This window comes from Antechinus flavipes, chromosome 3 (genome assembly GCF_016432865.1).
Source record: "Antechinus flavipes isolate AdamAnt ecotype Samford, QLD, Australia chromosome 3, AdamAnt_v2, whole genome shotgun sequence".
Taxonomy (NCBI): domain Eukaryota; kingdom Metazoa; phylum Chordata; class Mammalia; order Dasyuromorphia; family Dasyuridae; genus Antechinus; species Antechinus flavipes.
The window spans coordinates 67319039-67332364 of NC_067400.1; the positions used below are offsets into that span (position 1 = coordinate 67319039).

General features: G+C 34.4%; 1 protein-coding gene across 1 annotated transcript in view; it reads right to left on the bottom strand.

The window, feature by feature from the left end:
• Positions 1 to 13326, bottom strand: part of XRCC5 (X-ray repair cross complementing 5) — a 118940-nt gene that overhangs the window by 89874 nt on the left and 15740 nt on the right. The window contains exons 6-8 of the mRNA XM_051983585.1: positions 9211 to 9402; positions 6005 to 6119; positions 2054 to 2192 (exon numbers count right to left, since the gene is read on the bottom strand). Of these exons, the coding sequence (XP_051839545.1) occupies positions 2054 to 2192; positions 6005 to 6119; positions 9211 to 9402 (446 nt within the window). The remainder of the gene's footprint in view (positions 1 to 2053; positions 2193 to 6004; positions 6120 to 9210; positions 9403 to 13326) is intronic.

Sequence of the window (13326 nt, forward strand, 5' to 3'; positions counted from 1 at the left end):
CAAGCCTCTAAATTCTGCTTTCTGGAATTTTAATCAAATTACTTTCCCCTATGACCAAGAAAAAAAAAACAAACATACACACCAAAAACAGCATACACATTTTGTAAATTGCTTAAAAAAAAAAAGTAATTCTTTTTTCTTGAGTAGCACCTTCTATAATGTAATTAGTTATCTTAATGACTATCAGACTGAAAGAAATGCAAAGCAGCAAATGCAGTATAGGAAGTTATATTTTAAAGACAACCCTTAGTTGACTACAAGACAAGCATGACTTGCAAACCTAATAACAGAAATACATTTTTATACAAACCAGAAAATACATATCATAGAAGACACTTGTAAAAAATTTATATGAAAGACTACCAGATACCTGAAAGAAAAATCTAAAATCTTCATTCTTGAACATTTCAAATGATAACTTACATCTCTCTTTCTGTCAGTCTGTCTCTCTTTCCTGGAGTAAGACTACTTTTCCCCCTTTTTACTGATGTGAGTTTCATTAAAAACAAGACTCTTGGTTTCTTATTAAACATGCATCTCTATTTTCATTACCTCTCCCTCAGGAAAAGCTAATGCCCTTCTCCTATCTGTGATATTACTATTGGTAGAAAAGAGCATAAATCACCAGAATAAGAGGTTTATGACTTTGGATGCAGAAATGAAGAGCAGACATAGCTCAGCTATAAGAAACAAAGATAAACAAAGCTCACTCTCTTGTTGCTGTCATTATTATTTTTTAATCAGAAAAGAAACAAGGTGCTGGTTCCAGGAAACGTCTTTACTAACTTAAAATTAAAACTAAGGACTAAAATATAACATCCCATCTGCCCCCAAGTCTAGTTAGGAAATATAGCTCATGATACTAATGTCTAAGAAAAATGTTTTTCTAATTTTTCGATGTGTCATCAGTTAATCTCTAATTTTAAAAGGAACCCAAACATTCAAATTAAGATCTTACAATTTTTGGTTAGCCTGCTTACAGATCAAATAAGAGCTTTGTAAACTTTTTTTTTAAGGGGGGATGCAGTATTCAACATGTTGAAGAGTATAAAACATCCTCAAAAATATATACCTATTTGTTTTCTATATGGAATTACCCACCCTTTTCGTTTGAAATTAGGAGGGTTGGGGTATAAAGACAGGGATATGACAGCAGAGAGCAATAAAAAGGTAAGAAAAAGAGCTGTAATGGGACTTTCTGTTTCTGGACCCCACCTCAGGAAAAATTTGTCAGCAATGGATAGGTGCAGAATGGCAAAAAATTGAGTCTATGGCCAGGCAAGAGGAAGGAAAAAAAAAAAAATGCTACAGGTCCCCAGGAATACAGATAAAATAATTTTGTTTATATGAAATTTTGTACAATGTAGTGTGACAACTAATATACTTAAGAATCACATCTCTATCTTAACCTTTGTTTGGGATCTAGCCATTCTAGAACGTACATGTCATCTAGACTCTTAGTCATGGCTGCTCTCCATTCAGATAGATATATAACATCAAACGGGGACTAATAAATATGATCCTAAGGACCGTATCAAACATAAAACACTAAATCAAAGTAAACGATTTTCATTGTCCCTCAAATTTATTTAGGAAACATTTCAACAGAAAGTGAAACCATAAGAAATATTCACATAAACCAAAAGACTTATGAATCCAAGGATTCCCTTGGCTAGTAGGTCTCAAAATTTAAAAACAAACAAACAAAAAACAACCAGATATGAAATCTATTCCTTGAATATATTAAGTCAAGATGACAGAACATCAAAATATACTCCAAGCCATGCAGTTCAAGACTCAAGGGACGAGCTGAATGGCTTATTTCAAGTTTTTACCCCCTCATAACACAGAGGAGCAGATTGCCCCAAACTCACTAAAGGATGCAAAGTTACATTTCAAGTCATTTACTTCTTATAATATAAATTCTACTGTCAATAAAAAGTTATAATTATTAAATATATATATAAAAATTCTAACTTGACTCATTCCCTATTGAATAAAACCTCCTTTAGACAGATCCCTACTTGGCATGACTGAGGAAAGGCAGACGTACCTTGAATAGTGTCTTCTTTCTGGACTTCAGTTTCATCATCATCATTTAAGCAATAAACAGTTTCCTTTTGTAAATCTTCCTTCCTTAGAGTTCGAGCATCTACAACCGTCCAAGTTTTTTTCACTTTCTCCTGAGTAACCTTATTTCCAAAAGAAAAGTAGAAATGGAGGACTAGCAATTTTGACCCTCATAAGCATGTCTAGAGCCTTCTCTTTGATTCCCAAACACAATACAAACTACTTTAGCATCTGTTATTTTTGTCTGTTTTCACTTAGTATTTTATCTTTTTAACTGATGAATTTTACTTTCATTCCATAGTTCCAAATATAACCTACCCAAAGGGCTGTCCTTTATAACAAAGGATTAAAAAAAGTAGTTTAACAAATTCATGTAACAAATAACAAATGCAAATAAGCATGTCTTATAGAATATACAATGTTCTATCCCCATAGGCTTCACCACTACTGACATGAAAAGAGGGAGGTACATTTTCTCAACTCTTTTCTGAGGTCGAGGCTAGTCTTATAGTTTTACCATACTTAATTTCTGCAGTTTTTTGTGACTGTTATTCTTCCTCTCTACACTGCTGTAGTTACAGTGTATAATGGTTTCCTGATTGTACTCCCTTTCCTTTCCACCAGTTCATATAAATCTTCCTTTGCTTGTTTGAATTCATCTTGTTCCATTACATTCATGTACTACAATGTGTTTAACTCCTCCCCCATCGATGGGCATCAGCTTTGTTTCAGTTCTTTGCAATTACAAAATTGCTATAAATATTTTGTTGTATATATGGCATCTTTTTCCTTTTTATGTTTTTGGGACACACATCTAGCACTGGAATTTAAGCAAAGATAATGGGCTAAAATTTTAACAGCTCTTCCAAAAATGATCAGACCAAGTCTGCTATTTCACTTAGTGACTCTTGAGAGAGAGCAAATACAATTAAAATTCATTTTATCAACAACTGACAGGTATTTATGAAGGATCTCTGTTGAGTCAAAGTTTTGAACTAGGGATTATATAGTCAAAAAAAAAAAAAAAACAAATCAAACAGTTCCTGTCCTTAAGGAACTTACAGTCTATCAGGGCAGACAACTTTTATATAAAAATAAAGCTATACAAAACATATAGAAAGTAACTTAACAAACATATATAAGGTAACTTAATAAGAGGAAGGAGATCATCAGGAGTCTGGGCAAACAGTTAAGGTTTCAGGTAGAAGATTAATCATCTTTGAGCAGAGTACTGCAGAAAATGAGTGATTTTAAAAAGTAGAGGAAGTAAGATACATGGGCAATCTAAGCAGGAGAGAAAGCCAGTGTAAAGGCCCTGACAATTTCAATCTATGTGGGTACAGCATACCTCTTCTGCCTTTTCAATGTTCTCCAAGGGTGCTGAAAATATAACTACCATCGTAAAGCTATACTCCCAGGTCTAGGGTCCTTAAAGGAAAACAGCCACTTTCCAAACAATAAGGAAAACCTGGAACAGAAGCCTGTATCACTGTTTCTCAGAAATACTCAATTTATTAAAAATAAACTGACATAAAAACTATTTCTAAAACTTACTTTGAAAATCACTCTTTGGATATTTAAAAAGCAAACAAAACATTTTAAAGAAAAAAGAACAGAGAGAGGAGGGCTCAGAACAAATACGAAAAACATTCTAAGTTTGTAAGGAAATTAATATGGATCAGACTTTACCCCCAAACAGAAATGACTTCATTTATGAGCCAAATTACAACAAAAAGACTTTATAAACTCAAGTATCACTTCTATAAGGACAGTATAGAATGTAGAAAGACTAGGAGACTAGCCTCTGTTGAGTCACTTATGTGAAAGGAGAGGAACAATTTAACCATCAAGACTGCAAACAAAGACATGTTAACCTAGATGATTGACGTGAGACATTTTTCAACAAAGAATATGCTTTATTTTTCTGCACAGAAAAACAAATTTCTTCCAATCAGAAAACACATTTAAATGTTATCACAGTTCTTTCAAAGAATCCAAATAATCACAGACAGAAATTTACATTGGGACAATATTACAGCTGAGATTTTCTTCTGAAAAGGTGAAGTCAGAAAGACTATTTCACAGTATCAACAACTTGCTGATTTTATGATGTGCCGTACATCAATATCTCTTTTAAATGTGACTTATTTTCTTGCTTCCTCAAAATCTGAAATGACTAAACCTGATGAATCTACAGACTTACTATTCTTTTCCCCAAACTTGCTACTTTTTCTAACTTTATTTGTAAACACTGGTAAACCATTCTACATTCAAGTAATCTCAATTCTATCCCATTTTCTCCCATATATTCTATCATTACCATTCTTATTATTCTTTTTCTCTGCTGCCAAAAACATTTCCATGTCTCCCCCACCTTCAAAAAAATTCCCTTTGATCCAACTATCTCCATTATCACCCTTTAATTTTCTTCTCTCACTTTCTAGATCCATCATGCCTTTCTTTAAAACAGCACAAAGTCTGACTTTCTTTTCTTTTTTCACATTAAATTGTCAGTTATTTTAAGAAAATAACCTTGAGGGGATAGATGGCAATAGCTTCCTTGCTCTCTTAAGACAGAAGTGTTTTACCAATGTATTCTCCTCCTTTCCAAAAATAAATATGAAGAAGAAATAGCGGATAAGATCATATTCACCAGTAAGAATTTAGAGAGGAATATGAATTAAAATATATACTTTAAATCAACTAAAACATATACATATCCATATTTATGTACATATACATATGTGCATAGGTTTATATACACTGGTTTCTACTTTTTGTTAAGAGGTCCTTTTTCTTTTACTAAGCAATGCAAGAGGGAGATATCTACTTTCTTCCTCTCATGTGCAGCAAGAAAAAATAAAAATCCCTGGACCTGCCCAATTGGTCTTTTTAGGTGTCACAATAGATAAAGCTTAGACTTAAAAGTCATGAAGACTTGGGTTGGAATCCTATCTTAAAATACAGAATACCACTTTTGTGACCCTGGGCAAATCACTCAACCCTCTCAGTCTCAGTTTCTTCATCTGTAAAATAGCAATAACAGTGACACCTGCCTCACTGGGTTATTGTGGGATCAAATGAGATAACTGATACAAAGTACAAAGTGATATAAAGTACTTTGAAAACCTTGAGGCATTTTAGTGCTAGCAATTATTATTATTATTTTCTTTATTTTTTGTTAAACTTGTCCAAGTCCAAAGCACAAGGGATCAAACTCTTCTGAGAACCCAAACTAAAAATTGGTAAGACTTTCTGAAAGTATCATACAAATAAACTTTATTATTTGCATGATTGTAATTACTGCTGCTGCCCCACTCCCCAAACCCCACTCCCAAACAAAAGAAAAAGCTCTCCCCTGGAGTTAGAAATATGTCAATTACTCTCCAACATTATTTCCCATTTCTCTCCTTTACAAACTTTACTCACCAGCCTGCTGACCTCCCTGATGTTTCCCAAATGAACCTGGGTTTTAATCAACCTTAATTTTCTTATTTACTTCCCATGTAACAACTATGGGCAAAGTCAATACACTACCTGGAACCTCAATTTTTTCATCTGAAAAATAAGGGGTGTGATGAACTATATGGTCTCTGAATGCTCTCAATCCTGTGACCTTACCAGGTCTAAATTCTCTGTACAGATACAGAAAGAATGTAAACTAACTAAAAAAGGACTGAGCATGACACACATTTCACTAGAACTAACCTGAGCTCTCCTTCACTGAACCTTCTTTATCCAGTGGCTACAGACAGAATACCCACCCTCAGGAGATATTTTTAATGACTAGCTGGATGTCCAAAATGAGGCAGCAAAAGCAGAGTCAGCAAAGGAAGAAATGATTCAATGTGAATAACCAACTAAGTATCCAAGAATCCTATTGGCAGGGTCGGCGCAATATCATTTCTTGGAACATTCTATTTCTGTTACTTACTGACTTGTAGGCCACAATCCTGATAGACAGATTAGAGCCAATGGTCAGCTGGCAGGGCCAGGGCATGGGTCTCTTTTCAATTTTCTTAAAGACACTCAGCTGCCTCAGACTCTCACTAAGTAATGGGGGAAAAAAGAGGAAAGACAATGCTGTAATACTGGAAAGCAAGCAAACAAAGTCATTTAACATAGGCCAGAAAATGTACTTGGATTTCTAGAATGAGCAGCTCTTCTATTGGTAACACACAGAAGCACAGTAGGAGGGGCAGGAAAACAGCCACCCCTCGTTGGGAGAGTCTGGTGGGGAGAGACTCCACTGAATGTCGTGGCTAACCTCCCTCCCTCTTCCCCATAAAGCCCTTTCTTATAATTTTCCTTCATGTAAATGACAATAGTGACATGATGTGGTAGCCTGAAGAAAGGCCCCAGAAGACAAATAGGATATGTTGTGGGAACATTGTGCTACGTCTCCTCCAATCAATCTTTAGGTAATTAAAGGGATGGACATTGCTTTCTCTCCTATCCTTCCAAGAAAGATGTATAACTCTGTGATTCAATTAACTCTTTAAGTCTCTTAAATAAAAGATTTGATCTTTACTATCTGTGTTTAGTTAAATAAAGGCAGATGGGAGGTGGAGAAGAGCCAACTACATATGTAGCCTTGTAGAATAAAACAAGAATATTTATAATCCTGTTAGGCAAGAGTTAACAAATTCTTTACTAAACCATGGAAAAACAAAAGCTAGAGGCTATTTGATTTCCCCACCACCACCAAAAGGAAGGAGTTGCCTGTAAGTTCATGAGACACAGGAGAACCAGTAACAGAGTCTCTATCCAGGATGCTCTCTCATTAAGAAATGAGACTAGGAAATAGGGAATAAGTGGCTAAATACACATAGTGTTAAAAACTGAAAACTGATCTCCAAAGAGGTGAAATGATTTAAGATATTTATCTGGAAAGGGAATGAACAACAAATAAGCAAATGGCTGGCACCAGGATAGCAGCTTCTTAGTTCTATAAATCAAAGCTTCTTAAACTGTGATTCAGGAATATGTAATATGAATATGGGGATGGTGAAATTATGATTTTACTGGTAAATGTTTGATTTGTATACCTATTTTATATATCCACACACCCGGGATCATGTAAAAATTTCATTTGTGAAAAGGGATTGCAAGTGCAAAAAGTTTAAGACTTTTTGAGAGAATGAGATTCTAGTAGAGGCACAACAGGGCTATTTCTTGGCGCTGTCTCTAAGATCAAGAACCTTGAGGATCCTCATGTCTATGCCATAGCAAATCTGAAACTCCAAGGTGACACTACAATTAAAACTCTTGCAAATATTTTTTAAATTGACATTAGCCCAAACTCCTGACTGGTGGGGCCAAAAGAGGGAGGGAAGAGAGTATGGATTAACAGTCAGTGGATTAGCACAGAAGGGTTTAAGTCCAGAATCTCCCCTGTAGCATAAACTACTCATCCTGAGTTTCTGAAGACTAGAGAGAAGTCCCATCCCTCATCAAAAGCCTCTCTTTACCCTCTCTGCATCCCCTTAGGGGGACTTGCATAAGACTGTCCCAAGAAATGTCATAAGGGCACTGCCAATATTTTCTCAACCTGACTTTCATCTGAGATATAAAGTCACCTTCTTCTCCCTGAAGGTTAGCACCATATGACTTAATATAAACTTATAATTGGGGCAATGTCGTTCCTTACTGCCACCATACATCTTATATCACTAAGGAGTCAAAACACACCTCAAAGAATAGGAAGCTAAAGCTCAAGGCTGACTGCACTAAGGGGCCCCAATACAGGTCAGTGAAAATGGCCCCGGGCTGTGGCTTTCTACCCAATTCTGTGTATCCTTAAGTATTTCTCGAAGTCACTTCCAGTACCTTCTGATCAATTTCAACCCAAGCACTGATTAATCAATCAAGCTAACATAATCCACTCAGAACCAAAACATTCTCTCTAATTGTTAGAATACAGAAAAAAATAGGTAACTTCTCTCTGTGAGTGGTGTAAAAGAAACTTGTTTACGTGAAAGGTTTTAAGGGATTTTTTTTTTTTTTTTGCTAATTTATAGTCATTAGGGTAACTACAGACATATGAGCTGAGTCATAAAAATCCAAACTTATAAAATCACTAATCAAAAAGTGATAATTTGTCTTTTGAAAAGATTTAGAGCAAACAGATTGTATATGGAAAGAAGATCTTGAGAATATCCCTCAATGAATCTTTCTACAACCTTCATTGTTAAACCAAGAGCTTTAGGGTAGTGTTTTGAGGCATCATAGATATAACATTCTAGTCAAAATCTGTAATCTCATCATCAGAATCAAAATATCAAGTTTCTTGAAAAAGCAATATTGTTTTGTTTTGTTTTTTAAAGAATGTGGGCATGCATTGTTATCTGTCCACACTAACTATATCAAAATTTTCCAATCTGTTATTAATTTATTAACTTGAAGTAAAATGATCAGTTAGAATTTTATCACTTAGGAACTATTTAATTGATTCTAGTTCATCGAAAGATACTATTTAGAAATTTTCTTATGCTATTTCACTAGGCAATGAAATGTTTTTTCAGCAAAAACAGGATTACACTTACTATTAGTTATGTTTCTTTGCAATTATGGGAGGAAAAAAAGAATTACAGGTGGATGTACCAAATTTTTTACCTGCCCAAAGAAGTTTACAAACTATAAAAATTTTTAAAAACACTATTATGCAGTCAACAAATATTCAAATCACTAACCAATGGACAGAATGGGACTTACCATTTAATACATGAGGATTATATCAGAAAAGCATATAGGTTCTAATATTTGGTACTACTTTCCATATTCATGATCATTTTAGGTGAGCACATCAAAGAGAAGGGACTAAGACAAGCACTAAAGGTAAATAAGGAGAGGGAGACAATACCTTTGTGTCTCATGATCTGATTAATTAAAATTATAATATCCACATATCTCCAAACTCCACTAAAACAGAGAGTCATCTGGAAACAGAGGATCTATTTTAGTCATTAAAAATATTCCCATGAATTTAAAAGCATATAGTATCTCAAAAAAAAATTGGGAATAACACTTCTGGCTCAAATAAAGGCAAAAGAAAAGATCCAATAAGTCCAACAACAAGCGTCAAGTCATGGAGACAAATCCAGATCTTAGGTACTTGCCATCAAGGTCCTGTTCCCTTACCTGAAGGAGTAAATTTCATTTAGACCATCTTCTCCTTCCAGTAACATCATTATATTCTTCACCACACAAACACCTTCTTTCTGTTGCTCAGTGAGTCCTTTTGGTGGAAGAGATGGTTTGTGTCTCTCAGAATGAAAGCTGCTGTCATCTGTATCCCCAGACCCATCTTCTCCATCAACTGGAAAAGGAAGACTTAAGACAAAGAACATTATTAACAATTGTTAAGTCATACAAAGAGAAATTCCATTCAGAATAACTGTTGATACCATAAAGTATTTGGGAATCTATCTACCAAAGGAAAGTCAGGAATTATATGAGCAAAATTATAAAAAAGTCTTCACACAAATAAAGTCAGACTTAAATAATTGGAAAAATATTAAGTGCTCTTGGATCGGCCGAGCGAACATAATAAAGATGACAATACTCCCTAATCTATTTATTTAGTGCTATACCAATCAGACTTCCAAGAAAATATTTTAATGATCTAGAAAAAATAACAATAAAATTCATATGGAACAATAAAAAGTAGAGACTCTCAAGGGAATTAATGAAAAAAAAATCAAATGAAAGTGGCCTAGCTGTACCTGATCTAAAATTATATTATAAAGCAGCAGTCACCAAAACCATTTGGTATTGGCTAAGAAATAGATTAGTGGATCAGTGGAAAAGGTTAGGTTCACAAGACAGAATAGTCAACTATAGCAATCTAGTGTTTGACAAACCCAAAGAATCTAACTTCTGGGATAAGAATTCATTATTTGATAAAAACTGCTGGGATAATTGGAAATTAGTATGGCAGAAATTAGGCATGGACCCACACTTAACACCATATACCAAGATAAGATCAAAATGGGTCCATGACCTAGGCATAAAGAATGAGATTATAAATTAGAGGAACACAGGATAGTTTATCTCTCAGTCTTGTGGAGGAGAAAGAAATTTGTGACCAAAGATGAACTAGAGACCATTACTGATCACAAAATAGAAAATTTTGATTACTTCAAATTAAAAAGCCTTTGTACAAACAAAACTAATGCAAACAAGATTAGAAGGGAAGCAACAAACTGGGAAAACATCTTCACAGTTAAAGGTTCTGATAAAGGCCTCATTTCCAAAATATATAGAGAACTGACTCAAATTTATAAGAAATCAAGCCATTCTCTAATTGATAAATGGTCAAAGGATATGAACAGACAATTTTCAGAGGATGAAATTGAAACTATTACCACTCATATGAAAGAGTGTTCCAAATCACTATTGATCAGAGAAATGCAAATTAAGACAACTCTGAGATACCATTACACACCTGTCAGATTGGCTAAGATGACAGGAAAAAATAATGATGAATGTTGGAGGGGATGCGGGAAAACTGGGACACTGATGCATTGTTGGTGGAGTTGTGAACGAATCCAACCATTCTGGAGAGCAATCTGGAATTATGCCCAAAAAGTTATCAAATTGTGCATACCCTTTGATCCAGCAGTGTTTCTATTGGACTTATATCCCAAAGAAATACTAAAGAAGGGAAAGGGACCTGTATGTGCCAAAATGTTTGTAGCAGCCCTGTTTGTAGTGGCTAGAAACTGGAAAATGAATGGATGCCCATCAATTGGAGAATGGCTGGGTAAATTGTGGTATATGAATGTTATGGAATATTATTGCTCTGTAAGAAATGACCAGCAGGATGAATACAGAGAGGACTGGCGAGACTTACATGAACTGATGCTAAGTGAAATGAGCAGAACTAGGAGATCATTATACACTTCAACAACGATATTGTATGAGGACATATTTTGATGGAAGTGGATTTCTTTGACAAAGAGACCTGAGTTTCAGTTGATAAATGACGGACAGAAGCAGCTATACCCAAAGAAAGAACACTGGGAAACGAATGTGAACTATCTGCATTTTTGCTTTTCTTCCCGGGTTATTTATACCTTCTGAATCCAATTCTCCCTGTGCAACAAGAGAACTGTTCGGTTCTGCAAACATATATTGTATCTAGGATATACTGCAACATATCTAACATATATAGGACTGCTTGCCATCTAGGGGAAGGGATTGAGGGAGGGAGGGGAAAAATCAGAACAGAAATGAGTGCAAGGGATAATGTTGTAAAAAAATTACCCTGGCATGGATTCTGTCAATATAAAGTAATTATTAAATAAAAATTAAAAAAAAAAACAATTGTTTAAATAAAAACAGAAGTCGTGCATAATAAAAGGCTCATTTCTTTCAACAGGATGCATAACTCTATTTTTGAATAGCAATTTTAGTATTCATGTATGAGTCAAATGAAATTTTCATACACTGTACCATCAACCTTTCTATTCAGCTCCAGGGAACTCAATATCCAGCAGAGTATTTTTAAGGATGCATCACTATTCTTATTACTCATGAATGAGAAGCCATTTTAACTAGAAGATAAGCTCTTAAAGAGTGGATGGAAACTAATGCAAGAAAAAAACAGAATTATGACCACAACAATGTAAACAAAAATAGAAGTCAACAGAACTCTAGTCAAATATCACGGTTAATATTACTTTAAAAAAAAAAAAAAAAAAAAAGGCCAAAAGCTACAGGGCACAGACCTCTTTTCTGTTACTAATCAATTACTTTTCTTTTTCAGGAAATTTACTTTGTATAGAGTTTGTAGGGGGATTTTTGGAGAAGTTCTGTTGTTTCAAAATTAAATTAAATATCCCCCAAAAGGTTACACTGTGCTTAGACTTGAAATATCAAAAGGAGAGAACAGAGTGAATGAGAAGCTGGTCTGTCATAAACTCTCCTCCCCCCAATACCAAACAAGGAAGAATCTCTCCTGAAGCAGCTGAAACGGATCAAAAAGTCATCTCAGAGTTAGTCTATCCAAAATCTAGTATATGTTCTCCTTAGTTTTAGTCAAACTGAAGAAACCAATAAATGGGATGTCTCAGATCAGAAATCTCCAAATTCTATTCTCTTACATTAGATGCATTTTAGTAAAAGAAGAAAGATAATGAATTATGAAAACGAACATCTCAAATAACTAGGATCAGAAAAATAGTCCAACAAGTATGTTTCCTCTCCAGCAATTTTCATTTTTGCATTTCACAAAAATCATAATCAAGTTTGAGAAGAAAGAGAAATAATTATCAATAAAACATGTGAAAATATCTAGAAGAGAAAGAAGTTTGGAGACATAAACCAGAAGGGCAATGCTGATACTGCCATTTTCAAGGTGATGTGTTCTTTAAAAAAATAAGTTGTACTTGATACATACATAATTTTACATAAAATCCTCTTCTGTCCTTTGCATATGGAAATATCCATTAATGATTGTACTCATCTTAATAAAAATAATTTAAATAAAATTTTAAAACAAAATAAAATAAACTTCTAAATATAACCATTTGCTAGAGATGATGTAGAGATTTTTAATCAGTAACAGGTTGGATAAGATGGCCTTTGATGTGCCTTCCAACTCTCAGATTCTGTGATACTAAACAAAATTATTGTGAGGAAAGTGCTTCGTAAACTGTGAAGTTCTAAATAAGTATAAACTCTTACTGTCACTCTAACAAAACTAAAACCTACAATAATCTTTTCTGTCACTTAAGATATATTATGCAAGTGACAAGCACTTGATAAATGCTTGAATTATATTTTTTCAAACTAAAGACACCTTTGATAGAAGGTTCAGACTCCTTAAACCATACAAAAGCACATTCAAATCATCAACAGGAAAGAGAAGCCAAGTGGAAACTTTGAAATGCTAAGATTTGTATTCAATGAAAAGAAAAATGTCATTTCAGTAGCACTTTACTTCTCTGAAGTACATTCCTGAAGTTTTTTCCAACCATTATCTGACAAATCTATAGGAAGCAACTATCCTCACTAGTCTTAAGAAATCTGTAGAGGAGAAGCCCTCAGCTACATGGGGCAGCCCATTGAAAAAGCTACTATACTACAAAAGGGTCCCATTGAGGAGGTTACCAAATCATTAGAGATAGAGAGTACTTCTCCTCTAATACTGCATTACTGAAGTATTCTCCTAATCCTAATGCAGGATTCTCCAATAAATTCCCCAAACCCAACCTCCTAGACTTCTTTTCACCAGATAGTTCAAGCACAAAT